Raw genomic sequence first — 16,315 nt, 5'->3', positions numbered from 1 at the left:
CACACTCACCTCCTCTGGGCAACGAGTCATTGAAGAACCCTTCAATGGCATCACATGTGCTTCCATCCCCTCCACAGACTCGACATCTATCTTCCCTGGCATCAGATCCCAAAATATTGTCACAACCTACATGCTGAAAATAGAGAACATTCAGTGTCAAAAGGAAAATTATGGAACCATAATCAAATACATAAAGATTTCTTATTTCCTTGCTTTTCCAGTAAAGGAAATGAAAACAGAAAATACTTTCCCATCTACCTTCACTCTCCAGTAAGTCCCTAGGAAAGTATGCCTATATTTCTTACCTAAACTTCTTTCATTTATAGGTATCATATTCTAATTCTTAAAATGTTATAATTTGTTAACTATAGGCTCTTACTGATACCCTCAATCTAGAAATTCAAGAAATAAGAAAGATGGCTTAATGGCTGCATGAACATTATGTTTTGCCTTTCCTAAACCATTATCTCTTTCTAGATATTGAATTGTTAAGTGCTGGAGATTAGTTTAAAAATCTTTAAAAATGAGTATCTGTTTCCCTTTGCCACAAACAAAATGGTGATGTAAGCATGCCATTTAAAAAGCTGAAATTTTACCTTTCAATTTTGTATTTAATTATAAAAAAGTGGATTTTTAATATATATTTGGTACATATTTTGATACTTGAATTTTGTACATCTGACATTTAGCTACTGATTTTAGGCATTTAATCCCTAGATAAAACCTGTAGATGAGTCCTTGTTACTGAAAAACTTGAATACCATCACAAAAATAACTTTTTATTCAAGGAGGTTAAGTATCCCTGCATACACACACAAGTATACCCAAACATACACACATACACATACACACCACATGCACACACAAAAACTGGATCATCAGCTCCACACGTAAGTAACCAGTAGGATAGGAACTTTTCCAGGCAAAGTTGAGACTAAGCAAAATAGACCGTGCTTTTATCTCTTCTTTCTCAGTTTATAACACTTAGTTATGTTCTCTTCAAAGTAAAACAAAACCAAATAAGCAAAAAAAAAAAAAAGTTATGAGAAGAGTGGTTTTGTGGCTTTTCTTATTATGATAAGAGTCATACAAAGATTTAAGAAAATAGCATGGATTTGCTCCTACAATTCCCAAGTAGTCTGACTAATTCCCTAAAGTAAATGATTTAATAAGATAAAGACTAACTCTATAATGAAAACCATCATAAATGTTTCAAAAGGAGATAAAGTAGGAGGAGCATAGCTTTTTCACACTTTGAGGAAAAATTATGCTATGAAATATATAAAATCTTCCAATAAGAACATATGGTAGCCATATGAAATACAGCTGAATACTTGCCCCTTTCTTTTTCTACCATTTTATTTATAAACAGAAAGAATAATGAAATAAAAGACCAAAATATTTTCATACCCATGGCAATTGCTATATACATGACTGGAGTATGAGAATAAATCACATTAGCACAGTGGTTGAATATGAATGGAACATACTGCCTTTAACTACATATACTGTCGGCCTTGATGAAAAACTGAATTTCTTTAAAGTTTTTCTCCCTTTTAAAAAACCTGAACATAGAATTAAGCAACAGCTACTATCTGAGAAAAAAAGTTCTAAAAAAAAAAAATAAAACCAACAAAGAGGAATAAAATTCAAGCAACCTTGCACTCTCCATTGATACAGATATCCAGTGAATCTGCATTGCACTGGGTTCCATCAATCACTGCTGGGGCACGTTCAGTGTAGAAATTGTAACCTTCAGCCAAGCAGTTTAATGCACAAGGTTTTACCCCACCTGGACAAATAAAGCAGAAGAGAAAAAAATGGAATGATCTGCTAACGAATAATAATTCAGTAGTATTCATCCATAGCAAATTTATAATTCATATACATACTATTCCCTGAGATTTTACACCTAGATTTGTAGGCTTCTTTCCTTTTTTTTTTTTTTAAGTTTCTTATTTATTTTCATTGCTTATGCAATGATTATGCTGAGCAGTTTCAAGGTTTAAGATTTTCAGGTACTTCCAATAGATATTTACAATGTTATCTTAGATCAAAAACAATTATAGCAGAGGTAACTGTTTAAAAATGTATAGAAGTTTAAGGAGATTTGAAACAATGACTTTGTATAACAAATAAAAAATTCTATATATGCTACTGAAGCTGATACAAAAATTCTGCTACATCAAACAGAGAAATGTAGATTTTTTTAAAAAAACAAAACTCAATTTTTGTACCTACCTTAAACATACCACATTCCTTGAACTTGGTTTTAACATGGAAATAGATTCTTATGAGATCAGCAAATCAAAGTAATTATAGCATTAAATATGAGCAGTTCTTAGAGAGCAATGAACCAAAGATAACTATGAAATATATTAAACTTGAATAATTAAAACAATATCTAATGTTATTTTGTGAATGAACGCATATAATAATAACTTGAGCGTTTTCATTTTATCATAGAAATTTGTATTTTTAAGGTAAAGTGAAAAATAATAATAGTAATAAAAATAGTACATATCATGACTTTAGAGTGGTACATTAGAAAAACAAATAAATGTGAATTTATTATAAAGAAAATAGCATGTAGAAAAGCTATTATCATAAATATATCAATTATTGATTAAAATTATGAATTAAATGATTTTCTTTTTGGCCAAACTGGGGTTTTGAACTCAGGACCTCAAGCTTGCTAGATAGGCACTTTACCACTTGAGCTATGCCCACAGGACCTTTTTACTTTTAGTTACTGTTCAGGTAGGGTCTCACATTTTTACTCAGGCTTGCCTCAGACCGTGATCCTCCTACTGATGGACTCTCAAGAAGTTGGGATCACAGCATGAGCCACCAGGCCTAACAAAATTTTCTTTGAAACCTTTACTTTATGAAGTTTAAAATACTCTGACCTTATCGTATTTAAGCTGAAAAACTTTCTCTCTGAAATAAAGACAACTTTTAGTAAAGAAAATAGAGCAGATAAATAAAATCATATGCATAAGTTCCAGTGAAGATCTTAGAAACCAGGTTTCTGCAGAGCTAAGGTATGGAAAAGAAGGAAGACTAAACGTTAGACTCAGTAAGAAATTAATGTTATTTTTAGGCTCAGGTTAATGACACATTTTGTTTTACTGAGCACAGAAGTAAGTAATAAATATAACAAATTTTTCCTGAAATGGTAAACTGTATTTATTTTATAAGATTCTCTTTAATAATATTACCATCAATTTCTGGGAATCTTACTAGGATTTTTTTCTTAATTATCCAATATAGTTCTTTTCTCATTTTTTATTATAATGCTTTGGAATTTAATGCAGCATTTTTTGCTTAGACTCTTTTGCTTACTCAGCTATAATATATTAATTATGTATAGTAATATTTGGCAGGAAAGACAAAACTACTCTGGTTGTTTTTCTTAACCCACTATACTGTATTATGAAAATAGGAATAAATTCTTCTTTGTTTAATGCTGAAGTTGTGTTCAGCTTTTACTGCTCCAATGAACTTTGAGAAGAGGTAATGTTGGAGTAACATGAACAAGATGGCAGAAGAGGAGCTCTGTAATATCACCTCCCATAGAAGCATTGACTTTGATAACTCCCTATAGATGAGAGCATCTCTGTGAGAGTCTGGGACTCCAGTGGAGTTCCAGCACATCACTGGAACAACAGCAACAAAAAAAAATTTGAGAACAGGTGCATCAGAAGGGTGTTAAGAACAGTTTAATTTAACCTGTATTATACCTCTTAAAAGCAGCATGGCTCAACAAAAAAAGAGACTCTCTCAGTCTATGATTGCTCTCGCAGAGCAAAATGAGATAAAAGGCTCCCTTAGCTCTGTGTGACACTGTCCAAGAGGCCCACTTCTTTCTTATCCCATCTAGAATACTAAGGTGATAGGCATGGCTTAAGTGGTTGGGAGATGATAGAAGAAGAGAAGAAAGGCCACAGTCCTAACTAACTGCTTTACTGATTTCATTAGAAAACCTACTCATGAGATACTTGGGTATTTTGCCTGTGAACCCTCTCATAAGAGGCCCATGCAAATCTCAAAACTCTGCATGCCTCCTCTCCACTCCCTAAGGCCAGCAGCCTAAGTGTGATCCCATGGACAGCATGTACAAGTGTCTAAACAGAAATCTAGCTCAAATTTGCAAGAAAAGAAAGCAGCACACAGCTTAAGCATTTTAGGAGACCACCCTAGGGAAAACAAACAAGAGGCTCTCAGTACCAAGAATGGCTTTGTAGAATACAGAGAGGACACAGAATCTTGAGAATTTCTCCCCAAGACAGAACAAGAAGTATGAAGACATACCCATAGTCAACATCTGGTAAGAGTTGCAAATCTCTAGCCAGGCTCTTTGTTGAAGATGTTATCTCTCCAGGAGACTGTAAATAAAGACTACAGAAGGTAATTGCTTCTTCAAATGTGAACACAGCAATACAAGACTTCAAGAAATAAGAAAACATGAAACCACCAAAGGAACACAGTAATATTCCAAAGTAACCAATACCACCAAATGGAGATCTATGAAAAGCCTGACAAAAGAATTAAATATAATTGTTTCTTATGAGGTCTAACTCAGTAGTAGAGAATGAGCTTAGGATGCATGAGACCTGGGTTCAAAAACAGAAAGAAAGAAAAGAAAAAAGAGTTAAAGGAAGCTAAGGGAGCTACAAGAAAGCACAGATGGACTCATTGAAATCAGAAAAACAATATATGACATGAACAAAATGAAAAGTTCAATAAAAAAATAGAGATCATGTGTACACACAAAACAAAACAAAACAGAAGTTCTAGAGGTGATGAATGTAATAAATAAAATGAATGGAATTTTATTCAGCCATAAAGTAGAATGAAATTTTGTCATTTGCAGGTAAATGATGCAACTGGAGATCACCTTAAATGAAGTTACCCAGGGTCAGAAAGTCAAAGGTTGCATGGTTTTGCTCATATGTGGAATACAGACCTAATACAAATACAACAATATTATGAAAAACAGGTCATGCTAAGGGGAGGTTACATAAGAGAAAGGTGGGGTAAAAGGAGGAAGTGAAGAAGGTGAATATGGTTGATGTACTTTCTATACAAGATTGAATATAGAATTTTTAGACCTGTTGAAATCATGATAAGAAGGGGATTAAGGTAGAAAGAAGAAAAATAGAGGGATGAACCAATTTTGGTTATGATACATATATACATGGAAATGTCACAATGAAACTGCTATCTTAAACAGACAAAAATGTCTTTTTTTCAAAAATGGAGAACAGGAAGGTAAAACAGGTCCTGTCTGGGGATTGGTACCAGTGTGAGAGGGAGGATATAAGGAAAGGGTGTAGGAGGGTGACTATGGTGGAAATATTATGTATACATGTATGTAAATGGAAAAATGAGACCCGTTGAAATTATTGCAGGACTGGGCGGAGGGAGGATAAAGGAGAATGATGGAGGGGGTGAATTCAACTATGATATACTGTAAGAACTTTTGTAAATGTCACATTGTATTCCCAATACAATAATAATAAAAAAAATTAAAAAGTGCATCAGAGAATATCAACACTAGATTAAATCAAGTGGAAAAAAGAATCTGTGTGCTCAAAAGGAGGTGATTTGGAAAAAAAAATGTAAAGGAATAAAGAAAGTCTATAAGATTTAAGGGACACCATCAAAAAATTATAATAGTCACACTGTGAGAATCCTGGAATGAGAAGAGAGAAAAAGAGGAATAAAGTTTATTTGAAGAAATAATGGCCCCAAACTTCTGATATCTGAGATGAACATCCATGTGTATGAAGCTCAAACCTCTTCAATAAAGTTCCCAACAAAGACTTCAAAGACATAATCAGAAACCTAAAACTTGAATGTGGTTGATGTGTTCACTGTAGTGGAGTGAATGAAGTAATCTTAAACTGGCAGAGGCCACTATGGGAAGGTGACCAGGAAGTAATGAAGAGGTCTGGCATTGATGAACCAATGTGGGTTTCAATATACAAGTGCATGGAAGCAACGCTAGGAATCTCTTTGTATAGCTATCTTTATCTCAAACTAGCAAAAACGCTATGTCTTTCTTATTATCTCTTATGTTTTCTCTTCAACAAAATCAGAGAACAAGAGAACAGAAAAGGTTCTGTTCAAAAGTGCATGAGGGAAGCGGGGTAGGGCGGAGGGGGAGGCCCAAACAATGTATACACGTGTAAGCAAAATGTGAAAATGATTAAAAAAAAAAAGATATAGTCAAACTATCAAAAATCAAAGAAAAAGGCAGAATGCTAGAAGCAGAAGAGAAGAAAGGTTCATGATGTATAAGTGAACTCCACAAGGCTATCCACAGATTTCTCTGCAGGCCAGTAGAAAGTGTAATGATACAAAGTAATGAAAGAAAAAAACTGCCAACCAAGAATATTTTACCTGACAATCTGTCCTTCAGAAATAAAGGAGAGATAAAGATTTTCCCAAACAAAAGCAGAGGGAGTTCAACACCACTAGAACTGCCATATAAGTAATGTTAAAGGGAGTTCTTCAAGCTGAAATTAAAATATGCTAATTAGTAACATGAAAACATATGAAAGTATAAAATTCACTGGTAAAGGTAAGTACATAGTCAAATACAGAATAGTCTTAATATTCTCTTAGTGATGTGTAAATCACTTAAAACTCTGGTATAAAGGTTAAAAGACAAAAATATTTAAAATAACTATAGCTACAATAATTTATTAATGAATATACAATGTAAAAAGTTACAAAAATGTGACATCAAAACTATAAAGAAGGTGTAAGGGTATGGAATTTTTTATATGATCAAATATAAGTTGGCAGCTTAAAATACACTGTTATGATTATTAGATATTTTACATAATCCTCATGGTAACCACAAAGGGAATACATTTAATAAATACACAAAAGAGAAACAGAAAGGAATCAAAGCATACAAGTACAGAAAATCATCAAACTGCAAAAAGCTAGCAAGAAAGGGGGAATAAAAGGAACAAGGATCAATAAAACAGTCCAAAACAAGCAGCAAAATGGCAATAGTAAGTCCTTACCTACAAATACTTACTTTAAATTTAAACAGATTAAGTTTACAGGATTTTTCTTTTTAGAGACTAAACTACATACTGCCTACACATGATCTTCTTTAGAATAATATTATGTTATATATCTCTAAGATATATAATATTATGCTAGACATTCTCTAAGATATATAAAATTTGTTACACAAGTCTTAACTAATTTAAGACTCAAATAATATCTACCATGTTTTCTGACCACACTGGTATGATCACCATAATCAAGTAGGATTTACCCCAGGGATGAAAAGGTGGTCTAACATATGCAAATCAATAAATTGAATACATCATATTAACAAAGCAAAGGACAAAGCTTAAATGATCATCTAAATAGATGTACAAAAGGCATTTGGCAAAACTCAACAATCTTTCATTCTAAAAACTCCCAACAAATTAGGTATAAAAGATATGGATTTCAACATAATAAAGGCAATTTATGATAAGCCTATAGCTAACACAATATGAAATAGTGGTAAGTTGAAGACTTTTCTTCTAAGAAAAGGATCAAGACAAGGATGCCCATTGGCACACTTCTATTTAACATACTACTGGAAGTCCTATCCAGAGAAACCATGCAAGAAAAGGAAATACAAGGCAACCAACTGGAAAAGGAAGAAATAAAATTGTTTTCTGTCACCATGATCACATACCTATAAAAAAGCTCTTAACAGAGAGTAGCAAGATGTACATTTATGTAAAACAAAACAGATTTTTTAGTTAAAACCCATAAAAAGAAACAAAGATTATAACAAGATGTAAAGAAGTCACAAGTTCAATAAATACAGAAAACAAACCTGACATACAAAAATTAGTAGCATTTCCACATACTAAAAATAAACTACCCAAAAAAAGAAAATAAGAAACAATTCCATTTGCATAAAAAAGATATTTAGGAATAAATTTAACAAAGAAGGTGAGAAATCTGTACACTGAAAGAATCAAAATTGTCAAAATGTCCACACTCCCCAAAACAATCTACAGATTCATTCTCTATCAAAATTCCAGTGTCACTTTCCACGGAAAATAGAAAAAATAATCCTAAAATTTGTATGGAACCACAAAAGAATCTGAATAGACACACACAAATCTTGAATAAATTACTGCAAAATTACAGTAATCAGAACAGTATGGTGATTTATAAAAATAGTCACATAGAGCAATGAAACAGAATAGAAAGCCCTGAAATAAATCCATACATATAATCTTTGTTGTTTTTATCCTAGAGATGACCAGCTTTCAGTTATAGAAAGTATATTCTTTTTCTAATAAAATTTACTATCACTTTCACTAAAAATGAACATGTGTGTGTGTGTGTGTGTGTGTGTGTGTGTGTGTGTAATCTTCAACAAATGTGTCAAGAAAACACAATGAGGAAAGAATAGACGGTGTTTGGAAAACTGTATATTCATATGCAAAAAATGAAACTGGACCCTTATCATACACCATATACAAAAAAAGACAGAGTTGTAAAGTTATCAGAAGAAACAGAGGGATAAATCTGCAGGACATTTTTGTTGGCAATGACATTTTGGATATGATACCTACAGTATAGGCAACAAAAGCCAAAATAAACAAATGAAACCATACCAAACTGAAATGTTTTTTCACAGCAAAGAAAACAATCAACAAAATGAAAAGGTAACCTTTGGAATGGGAGAAAATATTTGCAAATCATATATCCAATAAGGGTAAATATCTAAGGAACAAATACAACTCAACCGCAAAATAAGAAATAACTCAACTGAAAAATAGGTAATGAGACTGAATAGACATTTTTCCAAGGAATAAGTACATATGGCCAACAGGTACACAAAAGGTATGAAATCTTTCCATAATAAGCAAGGAAAAGAAAATCAAAACCAAAAAGAGATATCATCTTACACCTATTAGGATACCTACTAGCTAAAAATCACAAGATAACAAAGTGATGGTAGCAGTTTTGAGAAAAGGGAATCCTTATACATTGTTGGTAAGAATGTAAATGGGTACTGCATAATGGAAAACATTTCAGAAGTTCCTCAAAAAATTAAACTCAGAACTAACAGCAATCCAACTTTGGGTAGATATCCAAAGGAAATAAGATCACTATCTCAAAGAGATTACTATATTCCCACATTTACTGCTGCACTATTTCTCAACATCAAAGGGAATAATCTAAATTGTTTGGATACAATCTGTAAACAGATGAGTGGATATAGAAATTGTGAGACACACACATATGAACATGAAACTGAACACACACATGCATATACATATGCATACATAAGCACACATACATATACAATGTCATATTATTCAATCTTCAAAAAGAAGCAATTCCTCTTATATGAGACAAATGGATAAACCTGGAAGACATCATGCTAAGTGAAATAAGCCAAGGACTGAAAGACAACTATGGCCTGATCTCACTTATACATGGAATCTAAAAAAGGCGAAGTACAAAAAGCAGGAAGTAGAAATATGACTAGGAAGGGCTAGCTGAGAGGGAGATTTTGGCCAAAAGGTCTTAAGTGGTAGAGTACATGCCTAGCCTTGGCTTCTGCCTCTCCTCCTGACCACGTGATGCCAGGGTGTGGTTCCAGTGGCCTGGAGTTCAAAATCTAATACCACCAAAAAAGGCCCTGAGTTCAAAATCTAATACCACCAAAAAAAAGAGAAAGAAAAAGAAATTCGCCCACCTACTTATAGGCAACTGATTTTCAACAATTATGCTAAGAACATACATCAGAGAAGGACAGTGTCTCCAAAAAAAAAGAATGTGGCTAAGAAAATAAGACATACATGCACAGTGGAATTAAATTAGGCTCTATCTTTCACCATTTATAAAAATCAACTGAAAATGGATCAAGGACCTAAATGTATCAAACTATGAATCAACTCTAAGAAAATATAGAGAAAAAACTTCACAACAGTGGTATGTCCCCCAAATGACAGGCAACAATAGCAAAATTAGACAAATGGTATTATATTAAACTAAAAAGCCTTGCACAGCAAAGGAAGCAATCAACAGAATGAAGAGACAATCTACAGAATGGGGGAAATATTTATAAACTATCCATCTGACAAAGGATTAATATTCAAAATATATAAGGAACTCAACAACTCAATAGCAAAAAAAATTCAAATAATCTGATTTTAAAATGGACATTTATGTCAAAAACATATATGGCCAGCAGGCTTATGAAAAAAGGCTCAATGTTACAAATCATCAAGGAAATACAGGTCAAAATCACACTGAGAGGGCTAGTGGAGTGATTCAAGTGGTAGAGCACCTGCCTAGCAAGCATGAGGCCCTGAGTTCAAGTCCCAGTACCACCAAAATCACATTGAGATATCATCTCATCTCAACTAGAATGGCTATCATAGAAAAGACAGTAAGTGACAAATGCTGGTGATGATCTGGAGAAAAGGAAACTGTTGATTGGGATGTGAATTAGTACAGCCACTCTGGAAAACAGTATGGAGGTTCTTCACACAAGAAATAGAACCATGATAGGAATTCAACAATACTGAGTATTTATCCAAAGGAAATGAAATCCTTACATCAAAAAGTTACCTGCATACTCATACTTATTGTGGCACTATTCACAATAGGCAAGATATGGAATCAACCAAGATATCTAACAATAGATGAATAGATTTTTAAAATGTGATACACACACAGAATATTTCACAGTGGAACATAATTCAGCTTTAAAAAAAGATGAAATACAGTCATAGGTGGCAATACTGATGGAATTAGAGTACATCATATTAAGTAAAGTAAGTCAGGCAGAGAAAAGAAATGCTGCATGTTCTCATTCACTTGTGGAAGAGAAACAAGTTGATCACGTTGAAGAACAATAGTCACTATATGCTAGGACCAGTAGGTGCAAAGAAGATAGAGAGAAGTTGGGTAACAAATACCAAAATACAGCTAGATAGGGGAAATTAGTTCCAACATTCTATAGCACAACAGGATAGTTATAGTCTACAAAAATTTGTTACATATTTCAAACTAGAGGAGAAGAGTTTTGAGGTTCAAACAGAGAAATGATAATACTTGAGTAGATGGAAATGCCAATTTCCTGATTTAATCATTACATATTGTATGCATGAATCAAATTTCTACATTATAACCATAAATAAGTAAATATTTTATGTCAACTAAAAATAAAGCTTATTAAATTAAAACTTTGCTAAAAAGGCAAAAAAGATTTGAACACAGTATAAAATATTTTAAAATATAAAAATACATAAATATAAAATTTATAATCTATAAAAATAAGTACATGAAAACATGCTCAATATAATCAATCATCAGAACCAGCAAATTAAATCTCCGTTAAGAAACCAGTCTTCCCCAGCAAAGGAAGACTAAAAAAAACAAATACTGGTAAGGATAGGTAAGGATATGGAATAAATGTTGTTTGTTGTTGATGGGAGGGTGATATGGCACAATCACTTTTTAAAAACATCTAGCAGTTTCTTTTAAAACTCAACTCACACCTGCTCTATTGCCCAGCGTTTCACTCCTACATATTTACCCAAGAGAAATGGAAACACATGCTCACAAAAAGACTGGAACAAAATGTTCACAGCAGCTTATTCGTCCATGATAACCAACATCTGAAAACAATCCAGGTGTTTATCAACAGCAAAATGGAAAAAGTGGTTACTACAATGGAATACTGCTCAGCAATAAAAAGGGATGAACTACCTGTACATACAACAATGTGAACAGATCTAAAAAACATTAGGCTTAAAGAAGTCTTACACAAGAGTAACTATGGCATAATATAATTTATATGAAGTTCTTAGACAGGCATACACATTGAAACTACATTGAGAAAAAAAAGTCATAATAATGGTTGCCTTCAGGAGTTGGCAGAGGCAGTTACTGACTACAAAGAATGATAAGGACTGTTTTGGAACGAATATTTGTGTCCCCTCAAAACTCATATGGTGAAATCCTAGCCCCCAGTGTGATGGTTTTAGAAGGCAGGGCCTTTGGAGGTAATTAGGTCATGAGCCCTTAGTAATGGTATTAGTGCCAACACAGGGACTCTACAGTACCCCCTCCCCCTTTTCTGCCATCACTGAGATCTTAGTCTGCACTCCAGAAAAAGACCCTTACCAGGATTCAAGCACTCTGGCAGCCTAATTTTGGACTTCCAGCCTCCAAAACTGTGAGAAATAAATTTCTCCTCTTTAAAGTCCTCAATCTACAATTGGTTATAGGAGTACAAACTGATAAGAACTATGATCATTTTGCAGGTAATGTTCTGTTAATAGGACTTTACAGGTATATACATTTGTCAAAATTTAGGGAGAGTATAGGTAAGATTTGTACATTTCATTGTACATACTCTTACCTCAAAAGAAAAAAAATTAATTAGGGTTGATCGCATACATGCTGAAGTATTGAAAGGAAAATGACTAGAATTTACTCTGAAATACATAAAAAATAGGACAGATTCATAAATGGGTAGAGAGGAACAAACATGTACAAAACATAATAAAATACTAATGGCAAAATATTAGTGATGGATATACAATTGTCATTGTAAAATTCTTTAACATTGCTCTATGTTGGATAATTTTTAAAGTTAGATACTAGAAATACAAACAGTAGAAGTTTTTTTAAGTACATTCAATTTTTCCAAAAGAAAATTTCAACAAAGTTTAGTTCATAATGAGAGTGAAAAACCCTTCTTGCTTACTGAGTAGTGTTTGATACATGCCCTATTAAAGAAGAGTAAAAGTATTTTCTAACTCTGACTGTGGAGAGATCCTTAGCCTTCAACAAAGACTCTGATTTTTCTTTTCTCTTTTGAGTTGATTTACATCAATACACTTTATTGTAATGATAAAATAACTGGATATAGCCAATGATTAGAATTTAATTTACACTTTCCCCAAAAAAGTCTCAAGCAGAACTCACAAATATTATATGATTTTGATATGCATATCCTTTTAGGAATTTTGTACCTTGCTAAATATAATTAAGATTTTAAATTATAATTTCTGATAATCTATGTTAACCTACGGACTTTTTATCACAGGGAAACTAAAATATGAGACCTTTAAAATAGCACAAGCACTTTCCTGTTCTGATTTGCAATCACTAATGTTAATGAGTATATGTATGAATATATGTGTGTGTATGTACTTATAAACTCTTTTATATTTGCAAAGCTCTCAAGCGTGAATGCTCTGCTAGGTTATACATTACCTCCAGTATAGGGTTTCCAGTTATAATACTTTCCTCGGAAAGGCATATTGTCAAAGTCTGCACACTGTTTTTCTCGAAAATCTCGGGAACCCAAAGGGCATGGCTAAAATAAAATAAAATCATAAATGGTACCATTGTTGTAAAATACCAAAACCAAGGGACAATGTCCCTAAAATTAAAATTGCCTAAACTCCATTGTATTAGCTCACTAACTTATTCTCTGATTATAATTGTGGGATTTGCTTTACCATTTTACATTAAGTATTCAGATTGAAGTGTCATTATATATCATCTATAGAACAAATAACTAAAGTTATTTAAACAAAGTTAAGTGTTAGAAAGTTTCCATATAACTTTACACTTGGATACATGTCCTGGTCCACTTTGTAATCAATCTGTCCAGCATTTCCTTATATGCACACACGAAAACTAAAACACAAAACCCTTTTTGGTAACAATATTTGAGGCCCAGGCACCACAGCTACTCACAGACCTTTATTTTAAGGAATGAAGGAAGAGGCACAATTGTAATTGACATTCAGCACTATAAATTGTGGTTTGGACCCCTACTACCTTAACTGTTTATTGACAAAAGCCATGTTTTAAATGTGAAATGAACTGGGGAAAATGCTAGGTCAAGTCTAAGCACCTTCAAATTCAAGGAATTTGGACTTACGAAGATTTACATTTCATCAATTAACATCATAGAAAATATAACAGTATGTACAAAACAGGTACATGTTTTCAGGGGGTAGAGAAGGATATTGAGAAGGTGAAGAGACAATTATGGGCTTATAACATCTCAGAATACTTCTTCTACCTGAAATATTTTGAGAAAAATCTTGTTAAATTCCAAATACAAGGTTATCCTGACTTCAACTTCTAAATACACAGGAATTAAAAGTATAGTATCTCATTGTGTTTGAGCAACATGACTTAATTTATCTTTAAAGTTCTGCAGTTGCAACACTTAAAAAGCAGTAATGATTTTGAAACACTGAGAAAAAAGTTCCCCTTAAATATGGAATAGAATATGTCATTGGGTAAAATTATTTTCTTGGTGGGGGGGTGCAGTACTAGAGTTTGAAGTTAGGGCCTTGTGCTTGCTAGGCAGGTGCGCTATCATTTGAGCTACACCCTCAGACATTTTTACTTTTGTTATTTTTGAATAGGGTCTTGAATTTATGCCCAAGTTAGCCTGGACCACAATCTTCCTATTTACATTTCTTGTGAAGGTGGGGTGATAGGCATGCACCACCACACCCAGGATTTTATTGGTTGAGATGAGGTCTCACAAGTTTTTTTTTCACGCAGGCTGGCTTTGAAATGCAATCCTCCCAATCTCCATCTCCTGAGTAGCCAGGATTACAGGCAGAAGCCACAGTGTCTGTCTAAAACTTTTTTTTATGGTGGGGGGCAGAATTGGAGTTTAAACTCAAGGCTTCATGTTTGCTAGGCATGCACTTCACCATTCGAACCACGCCTCCTGCCCCCAGCTAAAATTATTAATTATAAATAAATAACAAGTATGTAATAGGCATCCTCAGAATTCTTCTTGAGGACTTTTTTTAGTACCCTCCCTTAGATCTCTGCATTTGATTTATATACTTTTCTGAGACCAGTAATTGTAAATGGTCACTATGAAACATGTTCAATAATAATACACCTTAATGTTTAAAAGATCTGTATGGTCATCTCTATATTTCATATATAGTGTGGTTCAAAAATTTACCATACCAAGTCCAAAGTCTCAGACTTAAAAAATATTGGTAGCAGGCCTATATTCTCTTTAGAGCCCTGGATTTTAAAATAGGTTCAGTACATTAAAATATGACACTCTGCCAGTCACTAGTGGCTCATGCTTGTAATCCTAGCTACTCAGGAGGCAAAGATCGGGAGGATTGTGGTTCAAACAAGCATGAGACAAATAATTTGTAAGATCCTATCTCAAAAAAACCTAATACAAAAGTGGGCCGGTGGAGTGGCTCAAGTAATAGAGCACCTGCCTAGCAAGCCTAGTAAGGATGAAGCCCTGAGTTCAAGCCCCAGTACTGCAAAAACAAAAACAAAACCAAAAAAACACTCCTAATTCCAAGCCTAATGAAACTTTTTGTCAAATTACCTTTCCTGTTTGCCTTTAACAAAAATGAAAAATAAGTATTTGCCATAAGCTATGTAGTGTATCATGCTGGAAGGATATTCCTGCAGGATCATTTGTTTCTTCTTCTACTGGTATTTGGACTTTTGGAATAATATGGATCAAAGGCATCCTTTTCTTTTTTAGCTATTTTCAGGGAATCTAACATAAGAACTAAAGTTATCAGTGGCTTTACCATGAAGGAAAACTACTTTTAAAGCAAATAGCAATGTCAAAAAATGGGTGATCTGAATAATTAGATAAAAGTTTTGACATAAGCCTTACATATTAATAAAGGACCAACCACCTAACAGTTCATCTGAACATGGCTTTCAAACTAGTTGAAGAAACAAAGTATAAGCAGAGAAACCACGTAACTATTTCAGACAATATAAATAGTATATAAAAAATCTTACAGACTGTCTATTGGTGCTGTATATTGGTAAAAGATCAATGTGTCATGTGATTAGTTAGGGAAATATTGGCTGAGAAAGAAAATTGTATGTACCAAAAGTACTACAGTAATGGAGTAAGTTAAGACAGAAAAAGGATTTTGGAGAGAGTGAGAGGACTACTAAGAAGGAAACCAAGAAAAGCTATGAGAATGGGAAGAAGATCATAGGTTAAGAATGATTGGAAGAAGTCCTTTCTAGATGAGAGAGAGGAACTGTACATAAGCATAACAGAGAACAACATTTCATAAATAAACACTGATATGTAACAAAGCTCTGAATTAACAAATGAAGGCAACATGAGGGCCACTCACTAAACGCAAACAAAACACAAATTTCTGTTTCTCATTATTTTCTCCTAAAGAAAAGTAAAAGGTCCAATGAAAGAATAATGTTTAACGAAGCACCTGAATAACATTTTATAAAGCTTCTGATTCACTCTTTT

At 33.3% G+C, this 16,315-nt stretch overlaps 1 protein-coding gene across 10 annotated transcripts in view; it reads right to left on the bottom strand.

The window, feature by feature from the left end:
* The window catches only part of Adamts6 (ADAM metallopeptidase with thrombospondin type 1 motif 6), a 269,601-nt gene that overhangs the window by 75,183 nt on the left and 178,103 nt on the right, over nucleotides 1-16,315 (bottom strand). For all 10 annotated transcript variants that reach the window (XR_012449159.1, XM_074077393.1, XM_074077392.1 and 7 more), the window contains 3 exons: nucleotides 13,282-13,384; nucleotides 1,659-1,792; nucleotides 10-133 (listed from right to left, as the gene is read on the bottom strand). Coding sequence is in view for 9 of the 10 variants with exons in the window: in XM_074077393.1 (XP_073933494.1) it covers nucleotides 10-133; nucleotides 1,659-1,792; nucleotides 13,282-13,384 (361 nt within the window). In the remaining variant the exon portion in view is untranslated. The remainder of the gene's footprint in view (nucleotides 1-9; nucleotides 134-1,658; nucleotides 1,793-13,281; nucleotides 13,385-16,315) is intronic.

This window comes from Castor canadensis, chromosome 6 (genome assembly GCF_047511655.1).
Source record: "Castor canadensis chromosome 6, mCasCan1.hap1v2, whole genome shotgun sequence".
NCBI classification, from domain to species: Eukaryota; Metazoa; Chordata; class Mammalia; order Rodentia; family Castoridae; genus Castor; species Castor canadensis.
This window is presented reverse-complemented; position numbering and strand designations above follow the sequence as displayed.